The 27,100-nt window shown below is 42.9% G+C and overlaps 2 protein-coding genes across 2 annotated transcripts in view; one reads left to right on the top strand and one right to left on the bottom strand.

The window, feature by feature from the left end:
* Positions 1–12,251, top strand: part of LOC133463578 (cationic amino acid transporter 2-like) — a 30,722-nt gene extending 18,471 nt beyond the window's left edge. Inside the window, exons 5-12 of the mRNA XM_061745173.1 lie at positions 747–883; positions 2,851–3,073; positions 4,156–4,292; positions 4,837–4,939; positions 8,574–8,729; positions 9,634–9,814; positions 11,920–12,028; positions 12,136–12,251. Of these exons, the coding sequence (XP_061601157.1) occupies positions 747–883; positions 2,851–3,073; positions 4,156–4,292; positions 4,837–4,939; positions 8,574–8,729; positions 9,634–9,814; positions 11,920–12,028; positions 12,136–12,251 (1,162 nt within the window). The remainder of the gene's footprint in view (positions 1–746; positions 884–2,850; positions 3,074–4,155; positions 4,293–4,836; positions 4,940–8,573; positions 8,730–9,633; positions 9,815–11,919; positions 12,029–12,135) is intronic.
* Positions 12,252–19,528: 7,277 nt separating this feature from the next.
* Positions 19,529–23,722, bottom strand: LOC133463374 (E3 ubiquitin-protein ligase TRIM21-like). The gene is made up of 3 exons (XM_061744883.1): positions 23,677–23,722; positions 23,309–23,458; positions 19,529–21,625 (listed from the first exon to the last, which is right to left on the bottom strand). Exon 3 carries the CDS (start codon positions 21,614–21,616, stop codon positions 19,970–19,972), a length of 1,647 nt encoding a protein of 548 aa, XP_061600867.1. The 5' UTR covers positions 21,617–21,625; positions 23,309–23,458; positions 23,677–23,722; the 3' UTR covers positions 19,529–19,969.
* Between the last annotated feature and the right edge of the window lie 3,378 nt (positions 23,723–27,100).

Raw genomic sequence — 27,100 nt, 5'->3', positions numbered from 1 at the left:
CATTTGGAATGCCACGGAATTTGCTCATATTCAGGTTTTAAAAAATTAAAAATACCTGAATATAAAAACGTTAAAAACCCGAATATGAGCCCTGGGTTACTCCTTTTAAAACCCGAATATTGGGTCATGTAAACGCCAAACGGAATATCCCCATCAAACGGAACATGAATTAGTTTTCTGCACATGCTCTGTTCACAAGGAATCCTGGTCTTTTGAGTCCAGGAAGTTCTTATAAACACGGAGAAACCAAGACCAGGAGGAGACTAATCACTTCATAAATGTAATGAAGGATATGAACATTTCTGCATTTGTAGACGGTAGAAAGTACCGGGATAGCCAGATTTATGAGAAGATGAGCAAAAAGTTGCGCGAAGCAGCATTTGATTTGAATTTGGATACAGGAAGAAGAAGCAGAAATTACGGGAATTGCATAATCATGTTCTCCGCGCGTCGCTGGTTTGATCCAGATATCCCAAATGATTAATTACCATGTAAACGGAATATTCCCAATGTTTCAGTAACCGGAATATTAGCAATAACCCGAATTTTGACTGCATGTAAACGTAGTGAATGTTGCTCACTTAGCATCTCTGCTACTTCCCCACTACCAGTTATTAAGACCAAAGATCAGATCAGGTCCCAATAATGGTCAGCTATGCTCTGTTGTTTTTTTATTTTGTCTACTCATTTAATTCTTCTCTTATAACCTTTCTTTACTCTATGTGAATTAAATAACTGCTTCTAAGGAACCTTACTGAAGCCCAAACCCCGGCTTCAGAGTTTGGCGTTGGCGGGTTCTTCCCCTTCGGCGTTGATGGAACTTTAGCCGGAGCAGCAACCTGTTTCTATGCTTTTGTTGGATTTGACTGCATTGCCACAACAGGTATAATTTATTTTTTGTAGCACAGGACTCTACATACAAATATAATCCCTTACGCCAGTGAGCCAAAACATTATTGACCATCTCTTCTTAATATGCTGGCTGCAAAATGACGGTTGAGTCATACGATGCAACAAAATCACTGTTTCACCTCAAGTTGTTCCAATTGGCAATCTGGTAATTTTGGCAGATTAATTTCTGTTTCTGCAACAACTCCAGCTGTTATTATTCTTACTTAGCGGCTAGACCTCTGTCAGAACATCTCACAAGCTCCTGTGTTTTATACATGAAGGCAGCCGTCTGAAGGATTTCTGCGGGTCATTGAGGAGCAGTGGATTGGAAACATTAGGACTACTTCTTTTAGGCCTTAACTTATTTTGTTTATATAGAAATGTCAACATGATTATGATCATGTGATTTGCAAAAGGGGTTTCCATTTCAGTTTAGTGAAAAATTGTGTAAAGATGTTTTCACAATGTATGGGGTTTTTGCAAAATGTTGTTTTTCCATTTTTCCAAAGCGATGTATAGGCTGATAATGTTTTGGCTCATTGGTGCATACTTCTTAATGTCTAGTGGCGCTTTTACACTAGTACCTACTCAGCCCGACTCGACTCTCCTTGCCCTCGTTTCTTTTCAATACCCAGATGAGAAGTAGGAGGTTGGAGTGAAGCTGCTGTGACGTATTTGATTGTGTGATCTAAACGGAGAAGACAACAACACTAAAGATGTAGAACCTGGAGGAGATGATAGATCCAATCCACTTTATTTATATAGCACATTAAACAAAGTTACCAAAGTGCTGCACAATAAGTAAAGCAAGACATAATAAAAATAGTAAAAACTAAAAACAGAGTAAAATAGATAAGAGCACATAAAAGCACGAAATAAAAACACACCAGACAGACAACAACCAGTGATTCATAAACATAAAAGACAATACAGAGACCACCCAACTCTCATGCTGGATTAAAAACCAAAGAATAAAAATACGTTTTAAAACGAGATTTAAAATTTCAAGGGTGGGGGCCATTTTGATGTGGGGAGGAAGCTCCTTCCAGAGTTTAGGGGCTATAACTGAAAAGGCTCGGTCGCCCCTGGTTTTTTGCCTAGTTTTGGGAACGACAAGACGTGACTGAGCAGAAACCTCAAAGACCTGGAGGGAGTGGAAACATGTAGGAGGTCTGAGATGTACTTTGGTGCCAACCCATTTAATGACTTAAAAACCAACAATAATATTTTAAAATGATTTCTAAAAGAGACAGGGAGCCAGTGAAGGGAGGCCAGAACGGGGGTGATGTGATCATGCTTGTGGGTTCCTGTTAAAAGACGAGCAGCCGCGTTTTGGACTAACTGTAAGCGTGCAAGTGAGGTCAATATATGTGCTGCTGGGTCTGTGGCTTGTGTTCCATATAAAGTTAAAAATGAGAGTGAGAGAAGCTTCAAGCGGCGACGCTTTTTAATTTTTTTTGTTGTTGTTTGTCTCGGCACTGGTGAAAGGCCATCTGGAGCCGCAAGCAGCTATGAAGTGACAGAGCTCCTGGTAGATCTGGTGGTTCCTTATCACCCGTCTAGATCCCTTTTTAATTCTCTCTTCAGCACCAGGTTTATGAACATCTGACCCTCAGAGTTGGATCATGAAACAGACTTTTGCTGCCATTGCTGGTTGAATAAAATGAACCAGAATCCGTCAGAGTCTCTTTCTCTGATTTCCTCCTCCTGACTCAGACGTCTGACTCCAACCCCCCGACCAATCGGTGGTCTGTAGTGTGATGATGTCAGATACAGCCAACTCAGCAGCTTAGAACCTCGGCAGAATAGATACAGAAAAAGTATCTACTCTGCACGTTAGACCCCTAGTGGGAAAGAACCAAACTGAGGCGAGTCGGGCTGAGTAGGTACTGGTGGAAAAGCGCCATAGGTCAGTTGTTGGTCGTAAACAATAAAGTATAACGCTAATCCCTCCTCTAGGTGAGGAGGTGAAGAATCCACAAAAAGCCATCCCTGTTGGGATTGTGGTGTCCCTGACGATCTGCTTCTTGGCCTATTTTGGCGTCTCTGCTGCGTTGACACTAATGATGCCCTACTACCTTCTGGACGGCCACAGTCCTCTCCCAGTGGCCTTTGAGTACGTGGGCTGGGAGCCGGCCAAGTACGCCGTGGCCGTGGGCTCTCTCAGCGCACTCTCAACAAGGTACTAAACCGGAGTTTGCAGTGAAGTACTGAGCTCATCAGGGCCAAGAGCTTCCAGGGATAAAGTTCATGTGTAGAAATTAGTTAGTTTTTTGGTCCTTTCACTTTCTACAACACAAATAACCCAAAGTACAGGTGGAAATCATCAGTGTAACACAAAGTGTGTGTGTGTGTGTGTGTGTGTGTGTGTGTGTGTGTGTGTGTGTGTGTGTGTGTGTGTGTGTGTGTGTGTGTGTGTGTGTGTGTGTGTGTGTGTGTGTGTGTGTGTGTGTGTGTGTGTGTGTGTGTGTGTGTGTGTGTAAAACAAACTAAAAACCAAGGACCAAAAGGTGTAGACTGAAGCCTAAGCTTATGACGCCTACGCTTTTCACAAGAAAAGAAAAATGTTAGCTTTTATAAACTAATGCATTTAGGATTTAGAGAATGAAACAAATGCATAAATAAATCCTTATGACAAGTTGTCCGAGTATAAACAAAATAACTGTACACAAACATACAGCATATTCCACATATCATTACTAAATATCATTCCATTCAGTATAAATATTTATACATACCTACACATATACATACACACACGCATACTCTTTATATATATATATATATATACACACATACTGTATACATTCACATATCCATAGGTACATGCCTATGTGTATTATACCTTGTTTTATATGTATTAATCATTTTGTATTTATAGGTGCTTTTGAATTGTAATAACGTGCTACATATTTTCATTTCTGTATCTCAGCTGTTCCACAGATTTACTGTCACTGAGATCATCGTTGTTTAACGTTGGTTCTTTGTTTTCCTGAACATAAATGTTCCTCTTAGTTCATATTGTCTAACTCTGCTTTGGAAAAGCTTCTGAATGCTGTCAGGAAGTGTTTTATTGTTGATTTTAAACATAAATTGCACTTTTTTAAGGTCCACAAAATCTCTGAATTTAAGCACATTTGAATGTATGAATAATCTATTTGTTGGTTGTCAATAATCTGCTTTGTTTATAACTCTAATTGATGAATGAATGAATGTACCTGCTCCTGGTTAGCTTGTACCTCATTCCAGATGTGACTCTTCCAGCCTCCTGGGAGTGATGTTTCCGATGCCGCGGGTGATGTTTGCCATGGCCAGAGACGGCCTGCTCTTCAAGCCGCTGCGCTACATGAGCTCCAGACAGAGCCCGGTCTTAGCCACGCTGGCAGCAGGAGCTATGGCGGGTGAGGAAGCTGCTTACAGAACAAAAATTACTCTGTTTTTATCGGATTACACCCTCAGATTTTAATATGTCCTGAAATAAGACCAGATATAGTGAATCCACTTTCCTTTCAGCCAAAGATATTACACACATTTATCTGTGAGGGTCAATGATCTGATAACCCATCCTTGTTAACTACATACAGTACATTTGTGGACCTCCAGGAATAGTGGTTAAATTGAGTGAAATTTGAACTTGTGTAAAGGTTTTAAAATGTTAAAATTGTACTTTCAAATGATTTAGAACTCTCATTCAATAAACATTGTAAGTGAATGATTTTCTTTTGAAGCACAAGTGATCACTCACCGGAAATGATTCAAACAGCAACACATGTGGTGCAGATGTGTTGCAACAGAGGACGGAGCGTGGATGTGTTTCAACAACTACATTTACACGATTAGCCAGTCGGAAAAGATGCAATTCATGATAATCGCTGAAATGTTACTGTGTACATACTGTAGTTCTGTCTTGTGAGTAACCAAGCTTGTATTTGAATGTCGTTCCAGCTTTCATGGTGCTCTTATTTGACCTGAAGGCCCTCGTAGACCTGAGCTCCATTGGAACCATCTCTGCATACTCTCTTGTTGCAGTGTGTATTCTGGTGTTAAGGTAGGCACTCTCTTCCATTAAAGTGTGTGTGTGTGTGTGTGTGTGTGTGTGTAATTCCCTAAAGTTTAACTCGTTGTTAGAATAAATAATCTTATTTCAGCATCTTCAAATATTGATTAGTCATTTACATTTATTTATTTTTTTAACATACAGTACAAACAGCGACGAAAGACATCAGTTACAATGATATGTATCTAGGTGTGTGTGTGCGTATAATATAATGAAAATAGATAAATAGATTAAGAATATTAATTCGAGAATAAACAAATAATTATCATATAGAGTGGTGTACCACCATATAATATAAATATATGTAATACTATAATAATATAGTAATATCCTAATATAAGCTAATCATTTTTATAATATTATAACATATAACAAAATGATATCACCATACTATAATATATAATAATATAACATCCCATGAGATTTCATAACTTAATATAATAATACACTATGAAACAATCTATCATGATAATGCCAAGAATAATTATTAGAATTGGAAATGTATATATTGCAATGAGGGGTGAGGTCATTTACTGTACATTTAAAAAAAATGTAATTCAAAGTGTCTTCCTTTCAAAACTCATTACGATTTAGTTTTCCCCAACACTCTTGAATGATTTTTTATTTTTTTTTCTTGTGGCCGTTATTTTGAAAATAAACAGACAGGAAATGGGTAGAGAGAGAGCTCAACCCACTGAGCTCTCCAGGGCCTCAACATTTTCACAATTTCATGAAAAACATATCAATTTGAATTTAATGGCAGCGACACATCTAAAAGAAATTGACATGCATAAGTGTATCTGGGGAAAATGGCATCTCCAAATTGTGGAACAATGTCACAATAATGTTCCTCTTAATGGAAAACTGAAGAGTTTGACTATCTCATCATCCACAGCACATAAATGTTGAGACAATCTGGAGATGTGCAGGGGAGGAGTCTGTAAAGCAGCTCTGGAAGCCGCTCATCTCAGGAACACTTCCCCAAATCTCCCACAACAATCCAAGAATGCAGATTAAATCTGTATCATGCAAAGAAGAACATGATCCAGAGACACGGCTGTCTTCTGTGGACCCACATTCATTCAAAGATGGACCGAGACAAAGTCGAAGACTGTCTTGTGCTCAGATCGATCCATCGATCCATACATTATCTGTATTTGCTTACTCAGTCAGGGTCACAGAATCTGCTGGAGACAATCCCAACACCTTTGGGGCAAAAGGCAGCTATCAGAGCAATCAGGCAGGATTTGAATTCTTCTTGGTGGAAATGAAAAGTGGTCAAGACTAAAGAGGAGAGGGACCATCTGCCTTGTTTTCAGTGCAAAACCTTAATTTCTGGTGGTACGAGCATGAAAAGTATCTACTCGGCACGTTAGACCCCTGGTGGAAAAGCACCAAGGCGAGTCGAGTCGGGCTGAGTAGGTACTATTGGAAAAGAACCATAATACTGAATCGGACAAGAAAGCGACAACATTTGTCTGCCGAACTCCATCAATTGGTGTCCTCAGTTCCCAGACATGGATGGACTGTTGTGCCAAGAGGAGGAGATGATACACAGAGGTGAACATCACCCTAACACAACTTTTTTTTTTTTAATGTAAAATGACTTGCTGGATTGTGCGTCAACAGGTTCATTAGAGCTTTGGTTCCCAACTAGTCCAGCTTCAGGACCCACCATCATCCCTAAATGATGGATATTTTTTAAGTTCTCAAAATTATTTTAAAAAAAGATTTAGTTTAAGCAGTTTTAAACCCTGTGATGGACTGGTGACCTGTCCAGGGTGTAACCCCTGCCTCTCACCTGAAAATAGCTGGGATAGGCTCCAGCAGAACCCCGTGACCCTGCAAAAGATAAAGCAGGTATAGATAATGGATGGATGGACAATTTAAACCTCAGATTAATCAGAATAATTTGCACTTTCATTCATGCACAAACGTGAAATAAAAAAATGGCAACAACTGTTCCAACAACACTTAAATATCTAGCTCCAGCTGATTACCCACTGATATGTAACGAGCACTGTAACAGTAAAACTATACAGTCAATTCAATTTTATTTATATAGTGTCTAATACAACAGATGTTGTCTCTAGACGCTTTCCAGAGATCCAGAACATGAACATAAACATAAACATAAACCCCCGAGCAATTATTACATAAACAATGGCAGGTAAAAACTCCCCTAGTGGGAGAAAAACCTTAAGCCAAACAGTGGCAAGAAAAAACTCCCCTTTAGGAGGGAAGAAACCAGGACCTGGATCATAAGGGGGGACCCTCCTGCTAGACTGGAGGGGGTTGGGGACGTCAGCAGCAGCACAGCAGGCAGGTGGAAGCAGCAGCGGGGTGACCGGGGGTGGGCGGCAGGCCGGCACGCAGCTCCCGAAGCTCCGGCCTGCAAACATGCACAGTCCCTTAATGAAGCAGCACCAAGCAACTTTAACAGACTCAGCTGGTGTTTTCCTGCAAAACACATGAAGTCGGAAGGTGCAACAACTGAGAAGTAGTTCAAAAAAGACTCAAAAATATGCAGCTTTGTCTTTACCTGAAGCAAAGGCCTGAAAACGGCTCCGCCCATTTATGGGTCCCACCCAAGTAACGTCAAAACATAATCTTCAGTTTATTAGGAAATCTTTACTGAAAGGTCACTGAAAGTGTCACTGAACAGTTTTTCTTTTTTTTTTTTTTTTTTATTGATCTTTTTATAGGAAACAACATACAACGAAAACATGGAAATCTGTAGTCAAACACACGCATTATACATTGTCTCCTTTTTTTTTTTTTTTTTTTAAAACACACAAAACCTAACTAAGGAACAGAGTCTCTGTAGCGTTAAATAATAAATAAACAGATGAGCAAGAAATGATCAAAGGAGGAAAGTAATGTATGAGCAAAAATGCATACAAAAAACAAATGCAGTGGTGAATGTAGATGCCCATAAGTGATATCCCATTAACTGGAAATAAATAAAACATAAAAAAAACAAATTAAGGAGATGAAAAGAAAATTAAGGGAGGGGGGGGGTCAGTCGGTGGGTAGAGTCTTCAACGCGGTAAAGTGGTCTATGAAAGATTGCCATTTGCGAACGAATTTAGCTGCGTTGCCTTTTACAGAGTATCTCACCTTCTCCAATTTAAGAAAAAACATAACATCACTAAGCCAAATAGAAATAGACGGGGACTTGGGGGATTTCCATAGAAGTAAGATACGACGTCTTGCTAAAAGGGATGTGAAAGCCAATACTTCTGACTGTGTGTGGCTGATATGTGAGGAGTCAACAGTGAGTCCGAATATTGCTAAGAGAGGGGCCATAACAACTTTTTTACCCAGAACTTTAGACATGATCACAGAATAATCACTCCAAAATTTCTGTAACCTAGGACAGGAGAAAAACATATGACTTAAATTGCATGGAGAGCCCTGGCATCTGTCGCATAGGTCTGCAACATTCGGATATATTTCCGATAATCGAGATTTTGATAGGTGGGCTCTATGCAGCACCTTAAATTGAATAAGTTCAAATCTAGCGCAAGGCGTGCTAGATCGTATGCTACGGATAGCTTTATCCCACAGCTCCCCGTCACTGAACAGTTTTTCAAGGATGTTTTTGTTTTTTTTCTAATTCCAGGTACACTGAAGACAACAACTCTGTCCACAGACCAGAACCGTTCACAATAAAGGGGCTCTTCAGGCCTCCGTCTTTAGCCACCCACCGCACCTCTAAAAATGTCAACATCCTCATCGTCATTACCTGCGAGTCCTCGCCGTTTCTCCTCCTCCACCTGTGAGACGTAGACTACGTTTACATGCAGTCAAAATTCGGGTTAAGGTCAATATTCCAGTTACTGAAACATTCGGAATAATCTGTTTCCATGCGTGAGCAAACAGGGTTATCCCTGTTTACATGGTGATTAATCATTTGGGATATCTGGATCAAACCAGCGACGCGTGGAAAACCTCATTCCCCTCATTTCTGCTTCTTCTTCCTGTATCCAAATCCAAAACAACAACAATAACAGCAGCACGGCGGATAATCAACAGCCCAGTAGAAGTCGTTTTGTTTCTTGGTCCTTTAGTTCTCCTTTTTCAGCGTCTTCCAGCAGAGCTTGATCTGGTCTGGCGTTCCTACAAATCCTGCTTCACGCAACTTTTCGCTCACCTTTTTGTAAATCTGTCTATCCCGGTACTTTCTACCGTCTACAAATGCCAACAACAGGACAAATCTACAAATCTTCCATTACATTTATGAAGTGATTAGTCTCCTCCTGGTCTTGGTTTCTCCGTGTTTATAAGAACTTCCTGGACTCAAAAGACCAGGATTCCTTGTGAAAAGAACATGCGCAGAAAACAAATTCATGTTCCGTTTGATGGGGATATTCCGTTTGGCGTTTACATGACCGTTTTTTGTGTTTTTAAAAACCGGAATATGAGCAAATTCAGGTTATTCAAAGGGGTTATTGGTGTTTACATGGCCGTGAGCAACCGGGTTATTGCTGATTAATCCGGTTAGAAAAGGGTTATTGATGCATGGAAACGTAGTCACTGAGGCTTGCTCTCCTCACAGTACTCGTTTGCAATCGTCTTTCGTTGCCATGGTGCCATTCGTGGCAGCTGTCATTTTCCAGAGCCTCAAAGGCTTGACTGCATGCACTTCTACTATTTGTAAATATGTGAGGATAACCCAGCAGGAGTCTCTCTCCAGTGGTCCTGGGGATCATTTTAAGCGTCCTGCTGACCGAGGCCATGGAGTCCTTCCTCAGACCTGAGGTCTGGAGCGTCCTGCTGGTCTCTGTCCTCGGGCTGGCCCTGCTCTTCACCGTCTTCCTCATCTGGAGACAGCCACAGAACACCAATGAAGCAGCTTTTAAGGTAAATTTGATGTATGTTGGTGGTGTATGGGGGAACTGGATCCGTTGCTTTGGACTATGCAGGTCCCGTATAAATGGGGTGAGAGTTTGGTCCACATAATCAGTAGCAATGGAGGGAATGCGCATGACGTCACAGATTGGCAGCGTAAACTTTCAGTTTGAGCAACTGGAAAACATCTAAAATGAGAGAGCTGTTGTGGGATCGACTGTACTCATATATTTAGCAAGAAATGAGTCGCTGCAATTCACAGAAACGACTGCAATTTTTGGGTAGCTAACGTTAAACGGACAAATCATAAAGTTCGGTGTCCTCATTACTTTAATTTCTACAACAAATCCTGCCTTGAAGTCGGACCAAGCGTCAAGACTTTTATTTTTGAGAGAGAGAGAATGAGGATGACATGCAGCAAAGGTGTGCAGGCCGGGATTGGAACCTGTGACCGCTGCAGGAGGACTGTATCCTCAGTATATGAGCCACTCCCTTAACCCACTGCGCCACCAAGCGGCTCAGCATCAAGACTTTTGTAAGCCTTCAAGCTTTGCTTCGTGTATTTCCCCGGCGTAGAAATTAAGTACATGTAAATATCAGGAAACTGGTTTCGTGTCCAAATATTAATGTCCATGGACCACTGGTTCTTGGTAACTGTACCAAATATTAATGTCCATGGACCACTGGTTCTTGGTAACTGTACCAAATATTAATGTCCATGGACCACTGGTTCTTGGTAACTGTACCAAATATTAATGTCCATGGACCACTGGTTCTTGGTAACTGTACCAAATATTAATGTCCATGGACCACTGGTTCTTGGTAACTGTACGGGTCACTGTCAAGTCCAACTGCCTTTAATTTAAGCCGATAACCGTCTGTCATCCCGTCTTCTCCACTAGTTGCAGCTGTTTTTGCTGATGTTTTACCACTCAGTGTGAGTAAGGGGGCTGGTCCAGTGGGGAAGTGACGTCAATGCAAACCCTCCATATTCTTTCCCGGTGGGAGTTGTACTCTGGACTGTCTTTCATCGCTGATTCCATTTATAACTTTCATAGGCAACATTTCATGGCGGAGGAGCTCCGGTTTGGTGGTCAAAGGACTCCATCTCTGCTTGTTCAGATGATGAGCTGCTGTTGGCTTCATCAAGTCGTGGTGTCATAGTGGGGATGAGAATCAGCCCTCTGAGTCTGAGACCACATCAGGGGAGTCTCCTCTCTGGGTAGGGAGCGAGATGGTGCCTCGAGTGTGGCGCTTTTCCACTACTACCTACTCAGCCCGCCTCAACTCGCCTCGCCCTCATTTCTTCAATACCCAGATCAGAAGTAGGAGGTTGGAGTGAAGCTGCTGTGACATATTTGATTGTGTATCTAAACGGAGAAGACAACACTAAAGATGTAGAACCTGGAGGAGATGATAGATGTGCTGCTGGATCTGTGACTTGTGTTCAATATCAAGTTAAAAAATGAGAGTGAGAGAAGCTTCAAGCGGGGGTGCTTTTTTAATTTTGTTTGTCAGCTGGAGCCGTGAGCAGCTATGAAGAGACAGAGCTCCTGGTAGATCTGGTCGTTCCTTATCGCCGTCTAGATCCCTTTTTAATTCTCTCCTCAGCACCAGGTTTATGAACATCTGCACCTCAGAGTTGGATCATGAAACAGACTTTTGCGCTGCCATTGCTGGTTGAATAAAATGAACAAGAATCCGTCAGAGTCTCTTTCTCTGATTTCCTCCTCCTGACTCAGACGTCTGACTCCAACCCCCCGACCAATCGGTGGCCTGTAGTGTGATGATGTCAGATACAGCCGACTCAGCCGCTTAGAACCTCGGCAGAATAGTTACAGAAAAGTATCTACTCGGCACGTTAGACCCCTAGTGGGAAAGAACCAAACCAAGTCAAGTCGGGCTGAGTAGGTACTAGTGGAAAAGCGCCAGTGGAGGACTGCACTTACCTCGGGCACCGGCTCATCAGTAAGGGAAGAAATGGAGCAGGAGCACACACTGCCTGTGACTGATCCCACAGTCCGGTTAAGGAATACGATCTATGACCCTTACGCGTAAGAATAAAAGTCAAGTAACTTGGACGATCTTAAGTCACAATTTGAACATGTTTTTTGCAGGTTCCTTGTGTACCTGTAATTCCACTTTTAAGTGTCTTGGTCAACACCTACCTGATGGTTCAGCTGGAAGGAGAAACATGGATCAGCTATGCTGTTTGGATGGCAGTCGGTGCGTATTCAAACCCCTAGAAAGGCTCATGTGCTGTTCCAGGCTTGTAAAACAAAAAAAGGTGATTAAAAACAGTAAAGTAAATGGCATGCTGTCGCCTTCTCCAGGCCTGATCATATACTTCGCCTACGGGATGCGTCACAGTGTCCAAAAGCGGAGACTGCAGGAAGCTCCGAACCAACTGAATATTATTTATGCAAATGGCCGCCGTTCTGCAGCTTGATGAGGTGCAGGTTTGGATTAAACCGTCTACGGATTGTGTTAAGATGATCAAAAAATCACCTTGAATTGTTCTTTTATTCAGATTCTACCCAGATTTAGACTGACCTGGAGTTGTCTCTTATAAATGTTCTTAAATGTCTGGAAAGGGATTTTTAGAAGCACTATTGATTATTGGTTGAATTGTCATTCAAGGCTGTACGATAATCAATATTGTTTTTGTCAGTACCTGACAAAACGGGTTTTAATATGCATGTGTTGATAAAAATGTACTTAAACTGAAACTAATTTCAATGTCTTAATGTCTCAATGTCTTTCAATGTCTAGAAAAAATGTAAAATGTAGTGTGTCAAATAAAAGTCCTGTTTCTTATGTTTTGTGCTAATTAAATGTGTATTTAGGTTTGAACCTACCATTTGAGGTTAGAATGTCAACGGTATTGGGGCTGGCTGAGCAGAGGCGTACAATAGTTATAGAGGTTGTTTTTAACGACTAGGTGATTAAAGGAGGTCATGTGACCTTTCAACCCCGTTGCACTGTTGTAGTTTAACCTGCAGCTGAGGGAAGACTTGATCACAACCACTAGAGGGCTCTTTCTGTGTCTTCATGTAAACCTGATGCGGGTTACGTTCCTCCAGCGCCTGCAGACATCCTGCTGAACTGACCAGAGTTTTGCAAGTTCCTACTTCTCATGAGCTAGTTCAAAGTTCAGTTCACATAGTTTAAAAATGAACATAGTTGAACACATTCATAGTTCACTATTTTCACTTTGAACTAGTTCAAATTCAGTTCATTTCAATATTTTTAGGTGAGAAGTGCAAATGAAACGCCCCCCTATCCTAAAACTGTTCACTATACAATCATTATTGTCCTAGTGGCTTTTCAACTTTACTCAGAGGCTGTAAATCTCCAACAATGTAGTCCATTATCAGTGTTTCTACCTGTTGCAGGTAAATCCTCCCCCTGAAGGAGCAGCAGTGACTGGGGTCGTTCTGGGCTGTTGGGTCTTCTTGCTCTTTCGTGATAACTTTGTTTGATTGTCAAGGACTTGCAGATATTTTCTCACACTGGACACTTTTCTCACACATGACCTTTCAAATTTGAAGTTGACAAATTAACGTTCGGATTTGTAAAATTCCCGCAGATAAGGATCATCATGTGACGTCTCGCTGACGCTGCGTCTGCAACGTCTCTCTCTTCACTGGTCATGTAAAGATGCACCGGGCTCGGGCCGCCGTTGCCATGGAGATGGTGCCCGTTGTTATGCTGGTGTGTGCACTGCATTGTGGGTAATGTAGTGTGAAATCATCGTCTCGAGTATTTTAAATGTGCCGCCCGCTGCTGAAATGTATTCTGTAATAATTGGACGTAAACAGTGAAGCTGAAACTCACATAATGTGAATAGTTAAAATTCCAGTTCGTGATCTGCATAATAAACAAGTTCACGTTCAAGTTCTTTTTTTGCAAATATGTTGCGTTCAGTTCAACGTTCTCACAGATATGAACGTGTTCAATTAACTCGTTCATGCACAACACTGCTAAACCCGCAGTTTCTTGACTGACCACTAGGGGCAGTCTGTAAAAGTCAGACCCTAGGGGTCATTGCTTTTTCTTAATTCTCCCAAAGTTTCAGCATGTAAGTTGGTGTATAGGTGCTTTGTTCCCGCCAACCAACAGGCCTGATTGTTCTGCCCTCTAGATAAACCTTTGTTGGGCTGCGTCAGCTCCCGGCGAGACGGTGTCCTCCGTAGATCTACAACTCAGGCTCCATATGACTTTTTAGAAACCTACGGCTTATGTCACAGAAAGGTCTCTTTGTTTTATTTAAGATCCCCATTAGCATTAGCAACAGCATTAGCTATTCTTCCTGGGGTCCGACACACACAACACACACATTAACACTTAATACATAACAGACATACATTATACATGACAAACAAAACAATATTAGACACAACTCCCTTAGTCACAAACAACACAGAGGAAACTAAATCACCATCATTCTCAGACATAAATACATAGAAATGAAATCAAATAAAACACCTTCAAACCAATACCTGCCTGAAATGACCTTATAGTGTCTTAGAATTCTTGACCACTTTTCACCTTTAGTGTGAAAGGGTTTACACTACCTGTAATTCTATTCAAACTTCATTCAGTTCCTTCCAAATGTCAAATCATAATTAATTAAATTTTAAAAGATGAATCTTAAGCCAATTTTTGCTACCTACATGAGAAATATGAACTGGTATAGAGTTCCAGCCAACCATGTCTCTGTAAAAACAAAGTTCTCTGTATCAAACCTGTTTGTCTAGTTGGTTTGATACAGTCTGTGGTTTTACCACAAGTCTAAGCAATGTATGTGAGACAAGGTTCCCACAATCCGGCTTTTTAGTTGGACCCAGATTATCCAGAGCCACTCTTAAGCCACTGCACCTCTATAAAGTGGAAAATGACCTACCAGAAATCCCCCAGACGTGACCAGTGAACTGTGTGACAGTTCTCTGTGTGTTCAGTGACGTGAGGGGTTGTAGGAATAAAAATGAAGCCGTCAACAGGAAAGCAGTTCTGGACATCCAACATTATTATTTGAAGGAAGAAGAAAACCTCACAACTTTGTCCAAAAACATTAAACACAGTGATTTCACAGCTGTTTTACTGACATTTTGAAATATTGCTTTAGTTTTGCTTCTAAACTGTAATGGAAGCACAGCTGTGTTTGTTTGTTTGTTTGTTTATTTATTTAGCACATATTCAAAAGTCAGTAATACAATTACCATAAAAAACACAATAGACAGCACATATGAAGGAGGTCCAATAAAACCCTCTAGGGGCTTGACAAGAGGACTTCCTTAAATGAGCATAAAAATGGACATAAATGCATATCATACGCAGCACATACACTACACACACATACACCCCTGCGCACACCACGGTCACACAAAGAAAAGAAAAAAGTACATACCCCCCCCCCCAAAAAATAGAAAAGAAAGAAAAAACTACAATACTGTAAAAAATGAGGAAAAAAGCCAAATGTAAGTAAGTAGAAGTTTACATCGTATTATTAAGCTATTTATATAGCAAAATGTTTCACAGATTTTTTAAATAATTAATGAGAAAGTTTGACAAGGTGTGGAGGAAGTGAATTCACACATCTTGGAACCTCTGTTAGAGATCTGAAACTGAAAGGAAATCATTTGTGTGGGCCGAAGCTGGGAGGCTTTACGGGTTGAATAATTATGAAATTCATTGTTCGGGGAAAATAAATTGTGAAAAAAGTTAGGAAGAGTTTTATTTAAAGAAAATCACATATATACAAATCGAGCAAGTTGGAGGTTATTCATCTGATAGATATTAAGGATGCCAAATTTACGAAACAAAGGTAACGAGTGACTTCTTAGAGGCGAAGAGGCAATGATTCTCACTACTCGTTTTTTGCAACCTAAGAATTGGTTGTAATTTTGTTGGGTCAAACCATTCAAAAGTTATGGCAGAAAATAGGGGCTATCAAATATCGACCAATCAGAAGAAGGGGCGGGGCTAATTTGCACTAATTATGTTCAAGGACTCAAAATTGGGCCGGAGCTTCGGGAGCTGCGTGCTGGCCTGCGGTCCCCACCCCTGGTCATCCCGTTGCTGGCCCCCCCTTCTCCTCCCTTTTCTCTATTTTGTCCTGCAGGTGGTTGTGGGTGGCTGTAGCTTGCATTACGGAGCACAAGTCTTTTCCTGACCCTGCACCCCAACCTGGGACTTGCTGATTGGGCCGGAGCTTCGGGAGCTGCGTGCTGGCCTGCGGTCCCCACCCCCGGTCATCCCGTTGCTGCTTCCACCTGCCTGCTGTGCTGTTGCCGTCCCTGACCCACCAGTCTGGCCCTCGGCAGGAGGGTCCCCCCTGATGAGCCTGGTCCTGCTCAAGGTTTCTTCCCTCCTAAAGGGGAGTTTTTCCTTGCCACTGTTTGGCTTAAGGTTTTTCTCCCACCAGGGGAGTTTTTACCTGCCATTGTTTATGTAATAACTGCTCGGGGGTCATGTTCTGGGTATGGGTCTCTGTAAAGCGTTTAGAGACAACTCTGTTGTATTAGACGCTATATAAATAAAATTGAATTGAATTGAAAACCGAGTCCGATGACACCACCCACGAGTCTTTATGTCAAACCATTCAAAAGTTATGGCAGAAAGTAGGAACTATCACATATGGACCAATCAGATGAAGGGGGGGGGGGGCGTGCTTTTTGGCGTCTAGCGTTGCCACGGTAATGCTTTTGAAAGAGAAAAGTAATGCGTGTAGTCGCAGAATGGAGACGCACATTTTGATGTATAACACACCTGGGTGCACGTTACGGTTCGGGCGAAGAAACGGCCGAAGAAATGGCATAAATTGCGCCAAAATTACACGATTAATTCAAAATGGCCGACTTCCTGTTCGGTTTTGGCCATTGCGCCAAGAGACTTTTCTTTAAGTTGCGACATGATACAGGTGTGTACCGATTTTCGTGCATGTACGTCAAACCGTATTGTGGGGCTTGAGGCACAAAGTTTTCTAGGGGGCGCTGTTGAGCCATTAGGCCACGCCCATTAATGAAAACCATGAAATATCAAATTTTTCACCAGGCCTGCAAAATTTGGTGACTTTTGGGGCATGTTTAGGGGGGCAAAAAGGGCCTCATTTTGTCGGAAGAAAAACGAGAACGAGAAAAACAAAAACATTTCCTACAGATACAATAGGGCCTTAAATATAATATGATCCAGTGCCGGCTGGCGAGGCAAGATAAACTTCACTAAATTGTTGTTGTTTCATTGTCCATTGCTTATCATCATCATCATCATCATCATCATCATCATCATCAAAAAAGAAACACAACTACCTTAATTTCAGGATCCTGTCAATGGAAATGATATGAATGTCTCCATGACAACGGGCAATGAAAATTTGACTTCTCAAGGAAAATTGTCTTGTGGCTCAACTTGCCCCAGTTTAGGGGTAAATTAATCTGCATCTGGGGGTAAATTGACCCATTTCCATTTTCCAGTTTAAATCTGAAGAATATTTTTTCTAAATCTTAAAAAGTAAATTAAACCGTAACAAACCAAATTCAAGTGTATTATTCCGAATATGTTAAAAGAAAGGGTCAAATAACTCCACATTACACTTTACAGACTGAAAAATACAACTTAACTGAAACTTGCAAGAACAAAACTTTTTATTAATGTATTATCAAAGAATAATTGGACCCGAGCGTGATTTTTGTTGTTCAACTCAGGTAGCTAAGCTGATCAGTTATCCAAGGATATTAATGAATATTATTAATAATTATTAATAATTAATAAAGTTGACTATTTATCAAATCGTATTATCAAAATGATAATAATTCTCGTAGGGGCACCACCCCCGGGCCTTACTCCGGAGGAAAATGATAACTAAACAGCAGAAAATCAGTCTCATATGATTTGAATTATCCTGCATAACAGCAAATCTTACCATCACTTACAGGATAACAGTTGAAGGTGTGAGATCCGAGCACTGGTTCTGCTTTAAACAAATCAATTTGTGACCAAATCTTGCATGAAATAACAACAACCACTCATTAAAAATCAATCAGAGTTTATTTACATACGGGTATCAAAGAAGATGTGAATAGATACCCAATAAATCCTGACGGCACACTACTTATTATAAAACAATTAATTAACTAGGAAAACAACAATCAATAAAAATGAAATGAAAGTTAAATGCATGGAATGGGAAAAAGAAATCAAAGCAATAATAAAAATGATATCACGAACATGTACGGTTTAAAACATGGCTGCGGTGTTTAAAGAAGCCGGGGTATTTAAAGATGGCGGAAACCTCTTTAAACCACGTGCAGATCTAGACCGGATGTTACTCCCGGTGTTTTAAACGTGACTACGGCAGAAAACAGCGCTTTAAAACATGAATGACTAGCAGAAAGTAGTGACTACAAATTAATGACAACAGTCATGATAATGATGCTGATGTAATCTCAGCTCTGACCACAGATTTAGCTCTGTAACACTCCCAGTTAAACTCATACACCCAGGTCTCAAAACCTCACGCCTCCTCGGGTCTCCGGGTGCCGATCAGGGGTTCCTGCCGGGTCTTTGGTCGGAGTCCGATCCAAGAGTCCTCCCGCCTCTCCCGCTCCTCCTCCTGACTCTGGAATCACGAGAGGACGGGGGGTCGCTCCCCCCCCGGTCCGGAGGCTATCACGTCGTCTCGGGTGCGCGCGGGGCCGGTCCACTTCTTCAGAGTGCGGGTGCCCGTCGGGCTGAGCGCGTGGCCCGGGACGGGGCGGCGGGATGCGTCTCGGTTCTGCGCGGGGCAGGCTGGCCACAGGTCCTTTCAGGTGAACTCAAGAGCAGAGAGAGAGAAGTTAGGAAAGAGGAACGGGTCTCACCCTGGGCCGGGGCCGAGCTTCGAAGCGGCTTCCCCCCCCCTTTCCATCTCCCAGGGACCGGGGACACGTGAAGCAGGAGTCGGAGCTCCGGATGAAAAGTTGAGACCGAGTTAATGGGAGCGGCTCCGCGGCTTCAACGGGCTGCAGGTCCAACGGAGCGGCCCGATCCGATGGGGGGCCTTACACCTCCCCCCAGCCGGGGGGAGAAAGGAAGATGGGACCTTGGCCCGGAGCCAAAAGTACGTGCTGGCCCACCGGTTGATGAAGGAAAAAGGGGACAGAATGGAGGAGCAGCGCAGCGTTTTGATCCTACGCGCGCTGCGGTGACGTCATCAGTGCCTCATTGCGATTGGATGCGCGCCGCTTGTAGGCGCCACCCCCCCCCCCCCCGCGCAAGGCATGCTGGGGGTTGTAGTTCATGGACAGGCGGCCATTTTTGGAGGCACATTACAGCCGATTTTCAGCTGAGCAGTTTCAAAGTTGAATATACACATTCACAAAGTGTTCATACATTTTATAAGTTCAGAATTCACATGGGCATATGGGCGACCCCAACATTTTGATCAAATTGAAGTGCAATTCATGGTGGATGACCCATGACACCACACAAGTAGGTGCATTCTTATTTGTGGTCTGTAAGCTCCTTTTCTGTCTCCTTATATTAATAAAAAAATATAATAAAAATACTAATAAAGTGCTATCTCTGCTCCTCTCTTTCTTTGTACTGTCAACCAAATGTGAAATAGTCTGTATAATAGTCTATATAATATGAAATAATTTATATCTAATAAACAATATAAATTGATCAAAATTACATCATTCTAATTGAATATTTGGTTGCAATGAGAAATGAAGTCGCATCATATGATCATACACTCCTACCTGAACCTGGATCTTTTTTTCTAAAAAACCTCTGTACGTCCATGATAAGGCCTTCTGTCTGTCTACACACACACACACACTAACACACACACACACACACCATTTTCGGAGCAGGTTGGGTGCTGCTGTACTTTGTTATTAAAATATTACATTTAAACCATATACTGTATAAGGTTTTGACATTTCCTTAGCTTATTAAACATACAACAAAAAATTTAAAATCTCTTACATTTTAGGGTTCAGTGCTGTAGCTCCCCTAAAAAGAAGCTAGATACGCCAATGATATGGTCAAACAAAATGATCACTTTAATGAGAATGAAGGAACTTTGGAGGGAACTATAGCATTTGTTTCCATCAATCAGAGTGAATCTTTAATCATTTTAAATGAACTTTCAGAGTTGAGGAAGATTCATTACATCAAAGATCAGACAGCTTGATTGACAGGACAGATGATCAGAGGAGCAGAGTTTTCACCTCCATCATTGGGTTCAGGACTGAAGAACGGGTGGAGTTTCTCCCTGAAGGAGCAGCGAGTAAAGGAGTAGAGAAGTGCTGCAGCATCTACATCATGAAAGGAGATCAGACCCTCCTCATAATCCACAAACACCCCCAACTTCTCAGGAGGAGAACTGGGATGGAGAAGGACTGAAGGATCATTAATAGCTTCATACTCATTTCCATTTCTCAGCCAAACAGTCCAGTAACCATTCTGAGGACTCAGAGTGATTTTTCCCTTCCTGTTGATCGACTCTCTGGCCACTCCTAAAGTCCATTCAGTCTTTCCTTTAACCTGAACCTCAAAGTAAAATCTGCCTGAAGAGAAACTCTGTTTTCCTAAAACACAAGGACATGGAGAGAATCTCTCTGGATTATCTGGAAGATTCTTCTCCACATCACCAAGATACACTTGTTTTCCATCATCAGACAGGATGAGCCAGGGATTTGCTGTATCAGGATCAAGAGTCACATCAGCTTCAAACTGCTGGATCCTCCTCAGCTCAACTTCAGCGTGCAGCTTCTTGATCTTTTCTGTGAGGTTCTTCTCCAGCTGGTCCACAGCTCTCACCACAGTCTCCTCATGTGAAGGTGGATGGACTCTGACCTCTGTCCAGTTCTTGGTGGGAGGAGCATCTTCCAGGGATGAGAATCTTTGGAGGAGGTGCAGGTGATCTTCAGAGCGTGAGAGCTGCTCCACCTCAGAGCTCCTCTTCTTCAGCTCACAGATTTCCTGTTCCAGATCTTTGATGAAGTCTTCAGCCTGTTTCTCTGCAGTTTTCTGTTTGTCTTCCATCTCCTTCATGAACTCCTTCAGACGTCTTTCAACAGACTCCTTCAGATCAGTGAAGACCTGAACACCTTCTGCTTTCTCTCTGTCTGCAGCATCGTTACTGATCTTCAGAGACTCTCTGATCTCCTGAATCTTCAGTCGTCTCTTCTGGATCATCTGCTGAATCTCAGCGTCTGTCTTCTGCAGCTCTGCCTTCTTTCCTTCATATTCTTCTCTCAGAGGAACAAACTCATGAGTCTTGTGGTCTAAAACAGGGCAGAGCATGCAGACACATGTCTGGTCGGTCTTACAGAACAGCTCCAGAGGTTTATCGTGCTTCGTACAAATCCTGTCCTCCAGGTTCTCCACAGGCTCCACCAGCTGATGTCTTTTCAGACCTGACATTGTGAGATGAGGCTCCAGGTGAGTCTCGCAGTAGGACAGCAGACACACCAAGCAGGACTTCAGGGCCTTCAGTCTGGTTCCAGTGCAGACGTCACAGGGAACTCCTCCTGGTTCTGCAGCTTGTTGCTCTGAGCTGCTGCTGCTGGATTTCTGTTGAGCTTCACGTCTGAACTCAGAAACCATCTCTCTGAATAAGGTGTTGACTTTCAGCTGAGGTCTGGTGTTGAAGGTCTCCTGACACATGGGACACTTGTAGAGAACATTATCATCCCAGTGATGAGTGATGCAGGTTTTACAATAGTTGTGTCCACATGGTGTGCTGACTGGATCAGTGAACACATCCAGACAGATGGAGCACAGGAACTGATCTGCAGATCTCAGGTTGCTGCCGGCAGACATGTTGGTTCTCTGGAAACAAAAGTGAAAGTGTGAAACATCAAAGCTGCAATAATGACAAGAAGAAGAGAAAAACAACAAGAGAGAAGGAAACAGATGGAACAAAGAATGTCATGAATCCTCAGAGAAAACACCGTCTGATAGTAAAAGGAGGAACGTTTCATCAACGCAACTTTGGATTTTTTTTTTTACCTTGTATGCACACATATTAATGGTTAATACCATGCTGGTAAAAACCTAAGGCAAAAAAAAAAAAAAAAACCTAAGGCATATAGTATATGTGCATTGTTACTATATTTAATATATATACGCATACATACGCATACACATACATATATATACACATACAAACCCAGTGGTTTTTTGGGGGGTTTTTTTGGGGTGGGGAGGAGGGGGGTGACATCCGCTGCCAATACAGGAAGCAAGAACACACAGAGGCCTCACGTCAAGCACTGGAAACAAAAACCACAAACGAAACACGAAACCGACACGGAGCCGACCAAAACACGAGCAGCAATCGACCCAAATCTCGAGATCCAATCACAGTCTGAGCTAAGCTACCGCTAACTAACCCCAAAAACTACAGAGCAAGCATGCAGGTGAACAAGCCAGTGTGTATGTCTATGTGTGTGTGTGTGTGTGTGTGCGTGTATGTATATGATCATGCGTGTGTGTGTGTGCGTGTGTGTGTGTGTGTGTGTGTGCGTGCGTGCGTGCATGCGTGCGTGCGTGCGTGCGTGTGTGTGTGTGTGTGTAATAATCCTATCAAAGCTCCACCTGAAGTGTATCTATAGTGGGGGAGGGGGGGGAGCAATCCGCCACCCGCGAGACCAGAGGCCGACAAGGAAGAACCCGGAACCCAGGCCACCAGCAACCCCACAGAGGGGATAGGTAGGAGGGAGGCAACCCACCGCCAGCGAGAAGCAGCCAGGGATCCCGCGGCGACGGACCGCGACCCAGGCGAACCCCGGCCACCCGGTCCGGGCCGGACACGTGGCCAGGAGGCCCTCACCCTCCAGGCCAACGACCCCCAACCGGCGAGGGGCCAGCCTGCCCGAAGAGACAGAGCCGCCCCGGCCACCGACGCGGGCAGGTGCACCCGCCCCCACAAAAGTGGCCCTCCAAGACCAGAAGGGTGCCCCGCCGCGGAGGCAGCGGGGGGGAAGAGAGGGAACCCCCTAACAGGGAGGGGGGGGGGACCGGAGACGGGCCCGGAGAGAGGGAACCCCCCAACAGGGAGGGAGGGGGACCGGAGACGGGCCCGGAGAGAGGGAACCCCCCAACAGGGCGACACCCGCTCGGGCCCGACAACGGAGGGCCCCAGACCCAGGCATCCCATTCATTCATCCATTCACCTATCCGTGTTATTAAAACTGTGAGGACAGTGTCCCCCACGCCCCGGATCCCCCGCCCCTGCCTTTGTGCGTATGAATCGTGTAGGGGGGGCAGGAGGGGGAGCGGTGGCCGAAGCCAGGAAGCAGGGCCAGTAGAGCCGGCCCTGGAAGACAACTTTAGATTTTAGATTATTACTGTCACGATTCCAGAATAATGAACTATTTCACGTGAATCATTTTCCTCTAAACGTTCCTGTGACCAGATTCATATTGAGTTTTCTAGAACAACATTTAGTAAACTGAGTTGAAGTATTGCCGTCCCGCTGACAGAAACACAGTAAAAGTTTTCTTCTGTACTCACCAGTGTTTCAGAGACTGCTGTGTTGTGGAGGAAAACCCGATAGACTCGCTTGGATCTTCTTTCAGAGATGAACAGGACTCTTCTGGACTGGATTTCTGCTCCGTCACACTTGAACTTTCCTCCTTCCTCCCTCTGCTCCAGTTCCTTCCTCTGATTTACAAGATTATTGTCAAACAGCAGAGTTGATGTGATGAATAAGACGGTATTACAATTACAATTTGTCCAACTTCCAAAAAGTTTTCCTATTTCATGTGAATCATTACTTCCCAGGTGGGGCACGAGTGAACCAACGCAGACCCAAATGACTAATTTCCAGGCAGTGACAGTTACAGTTAGTTGGTGGTTTATTGAAGAAAAGGTTAACATACCAGTTTTCTGTTGCAGGTGCAGCTCTGTTCCGTTTGTCTGTGTGATCTGTTGTGCGGTCTGGTGAGAACTGTTTGACTTCCCCTTCCTGTGCCCTCCTCTTCCTGTGCCCTATACCTCTATATATGGTGAACTCTAATCACAACCACCTAGTCTCCAAATGATGTAACCACAACCCAATAATTAAATTAAATAAACTGCCAACAATAAACATAAATGGCTCCTACACACCAGCCCCACAATACAGTTTGACGTACATGCACGAAAATCGGTACACACCTCTATCATGTCGCAACTTAAAGAAAAGTCTCTTGGCGCCATGGCCGAAACCGAACAGGAAGTCGGCCATTTTGAATTAATCGTGTAATTTTGGCGCATTTTATGCCATTTCTTCAGCCGCTTCTTCGCCCGAACCGTAACGTGCAGGTGTGTTATACATCAAAATGTGCGTCTCCATCCTGCGACAACGCGCATTACTTTTCTCAGTCAAAAACGTTACCATGGCGACGCTAGATGCCAAAAAGCGCGCCCCCCCCCTTCATCTGATTGGTCCATATTTGATAGTTCCTACTTTCTGCCATAACTTTTGAATGGTTTGACATAAAGAGTCGTGGGTGATGTCATCGGACTCGGTTTTGAGTCCTTGAACAAAATTGGTGCAAATTAGCCCCGCCCCTTCTTCTGATTGGTCGATATTTAATAGTTCCTACTTTCTGCCATAACTTTTGAAGGGGTTGTGATAAAGACATGTGGGTGGTGTCATCGGACTCAGTATTGAGTATTTGACCTTCATTGGCATGAATTAGCCCCGCCCCTTCTTCTGATTGGTCGATATTTGATAGTCCCTATTTTCTGGCATAACTTTTGAATGGTTTGAAATAAAGAGTTGTGGGTGGTGTCATCGGACTTAGTTTTGACTCCTTCACCTTAATTGGTGCAAATTTCGCCCCACCCCTTCTTCTGATTGATCATTATCTGATAGTTCCTACTTTCTGCAATAACTTTTGAATGGTTTGATATAGAGAGTCGTGGGTGGTGTCATCCGCTAAATGTACAGTCCTGAAGAATCTACATGTAAGTCATACAAGCTTCCACTGCAGCCTGAATGTGCACAAGGGTGCGAGGGCCCGTTAAACGCTGCTTGCAGCTTTAATTCCAATGTTTTTTGCAATTTTAGATGAAGACAGGTGCACATAAGACAGGTGCAGATAAAGGCACAAAAAAGGGGCATAAAAGCAACTCCTGCACTCGTCCTGTCGGCCTCTGGAGCTCACCTGAGCAGCTGCAGCTCCAACACTCAGAATGAGTCCATCAGGGGGAGACAGACGGACACACGCTCCCGCAAACCCACCTTATTAGCTGCTCCAGATTGGCCATCCAGAGGCCCGTGACCTTTCAGCTCCCCCTAAACGCAGCGTTATTGTGCTTAAAGCATGATTGGCAGCGCTGCTTATTAATTGTAATCTCAGGCACATATGCGTGGTGGTGGGCAGAGGGCAGGCGGCGGCGTGTGCCAGGTCGACGTCACGCGGAGTCTAATTCAGTCTGACACGTTATCAGAGCGTGCTCTCACACACACATCGCCCGGCACACACACTCTCCAACACACACACTTTTACTCCACAGCAGAGTGGAGGTGAGCGCGGAAGGTTACTCTTTAACAGGAAGCACGCAGACCCGTGCACAGATCCCACCAGCACTCCAGCACACAGTGGCACTTCCAGAAAACCATCAAGCACGCATATGCAAGTACATGTGTTTAGCAAATCATTTCCATTTCAAGGCTGACATAAGAGTCTTACGGAAGAGTATTAGGGCCACACTGCAAGAACTCAAAATCTTAACAAGAATATTTGTCTTATTTCTAGTTTAAATGTCTAATTTTTTGTCAAAAAAATCTCATTACACTTAAAACAAGACTCATCACTGGAAAAAACAACAATTTTCACCTGTTTCAAGTAGATTTTCACTTAAAATAAGTAGAAAAATCTGCCAGTGGAACAAGATTTTTTTGCTTGTAATGAGAAGATAAATCTTGTCCCACTGGCAGATTTTTCTACTTATTTCAAGTGAAAATTTACTTGAAACAGGTGAAAATTGTCAAATAACAAGTTATGTTTCTGGTAATGACTCTTGTTTTAAGTGTAATAATATTTTTTGACCAAAAATGAGACATTTTAACTAGAAATAAGACAAATATTCCTGGTAAGATTTTGAGTTTTTGCAGTGCAATGCAGGAGAAAAAATATTTGAGAGGGGAAGATCTTTTTTTTTTATTATGCACTTCGAGAAAAAAGTTGAAATGTCGAGAATAATGTTGAAATACAATTTCAAGAATAAAGTCGAAATTTCGTGAATAAAGTTTAAATACAATTTCAAGAATAAAGTTGAAAGTTTGTGAATAAAGTCGAAATACATTTAGACTTTTTTCTCGAAATTGTACTTTGCAGCTGCTGAGTCTCTATTATCATCGCTACAGCCGAGAGACAGAGAAGGAAATAAGCTAGAAGGCCGGGCTACTATACAATTTACCACAAACTCCCATGTTCTTGCTGCCAGTGTGTGTCTGTGATTGTTGTAACTGTAGCTACCTGTAAACCTGCTCCCTGACCAGGATGCAGCTTCTGGCCCGGATCCGGGGATGAATCTCTGCTAACAACGTCAGCTTCATCTCCCACAGGAGGAGAATTAGGGCCAACAAAATATGCATCAATTTGGCTTTTTCTTGCTCCCTTTTTTCTTTTTCTTTGCGTTTTATGGCTCCACCTTTGTGTTTATAACTCCTGCTCACGTTTAGGCTGCAGGATTACTGTGCTCTGTTGACAAGTGATGGATGATGACGTATGACGTTGATAAACTGCTGTTGATGACCAACGATTTTACCCAAAATACATTTGGAGATTCACTTGCAATTTTTGTTTTAATGTTAACTATGAGTGTGAAAATCTCAGCACAACATATTATACAATGATTTATACCTAATATGAACCAAGTGGTGCCACAACAACCACAATCCACATGTCTGCTGTGTGCTTGCCTTGCTGCCCCCCCCGACCCCCCCAGTCTGGCCTTCGGCAGCAGGGTCCCGCCTTATAATCCAGGTCCTGGTCCAGGTTTCTTCCCTCCTAAAGGGGAGTTTTTCTTGCCACTGTTTATGTAATAATTGCTCGGGGGTTTATGTTTATGTTCTAGGTCTCTGGAAAGATCCTACAGACAACATCTGTTTTATTAGACGCTATACAAATAAAATTGAATTGAATTGAATTGAATTGGCAAGGTGATTGGCTGCAATCTTCTACGACCTGGAGGGATGTGCTGATGTTACGGCTGACTCCTCCCACTTTGGTGGTAAACTACGCTCCATCATACTCCTACACTTCTCCCTATAGACAGACACATAGACAGAAGAGTCCCTCATCAAAACAC

This window comes from Cololabis saira, chromosome 17 (assembly GCF_033807715.1).
Source record: "Cololabis saira isolate AMF1-May2022 chromosome 17, fColSai1.1, whole genome shotgun sequence".
Taxonomy (NCBI): domain Eukaryota; kingdom Metazoa; phylum Chordata; class Actinopteri; order Beloniformes; family Belonidae; genus Cololabis; species Cololabis saira.
The sequence above is the reverse complement of the archived record's forward strand: the minus strand, read 5'-3'. Positions and strand labels throughout refer to the sequence as shown.

Excerpts from the sequence above, each read along its gene's own strand:
- LOC133463374 (XM_061744883.1), bottom strand. The coding sequence starts at position 21,616 with ATGTCTGCCGGCAGCAACCTGAGATCTGCAGATCAGTTCCTGTGCTCC.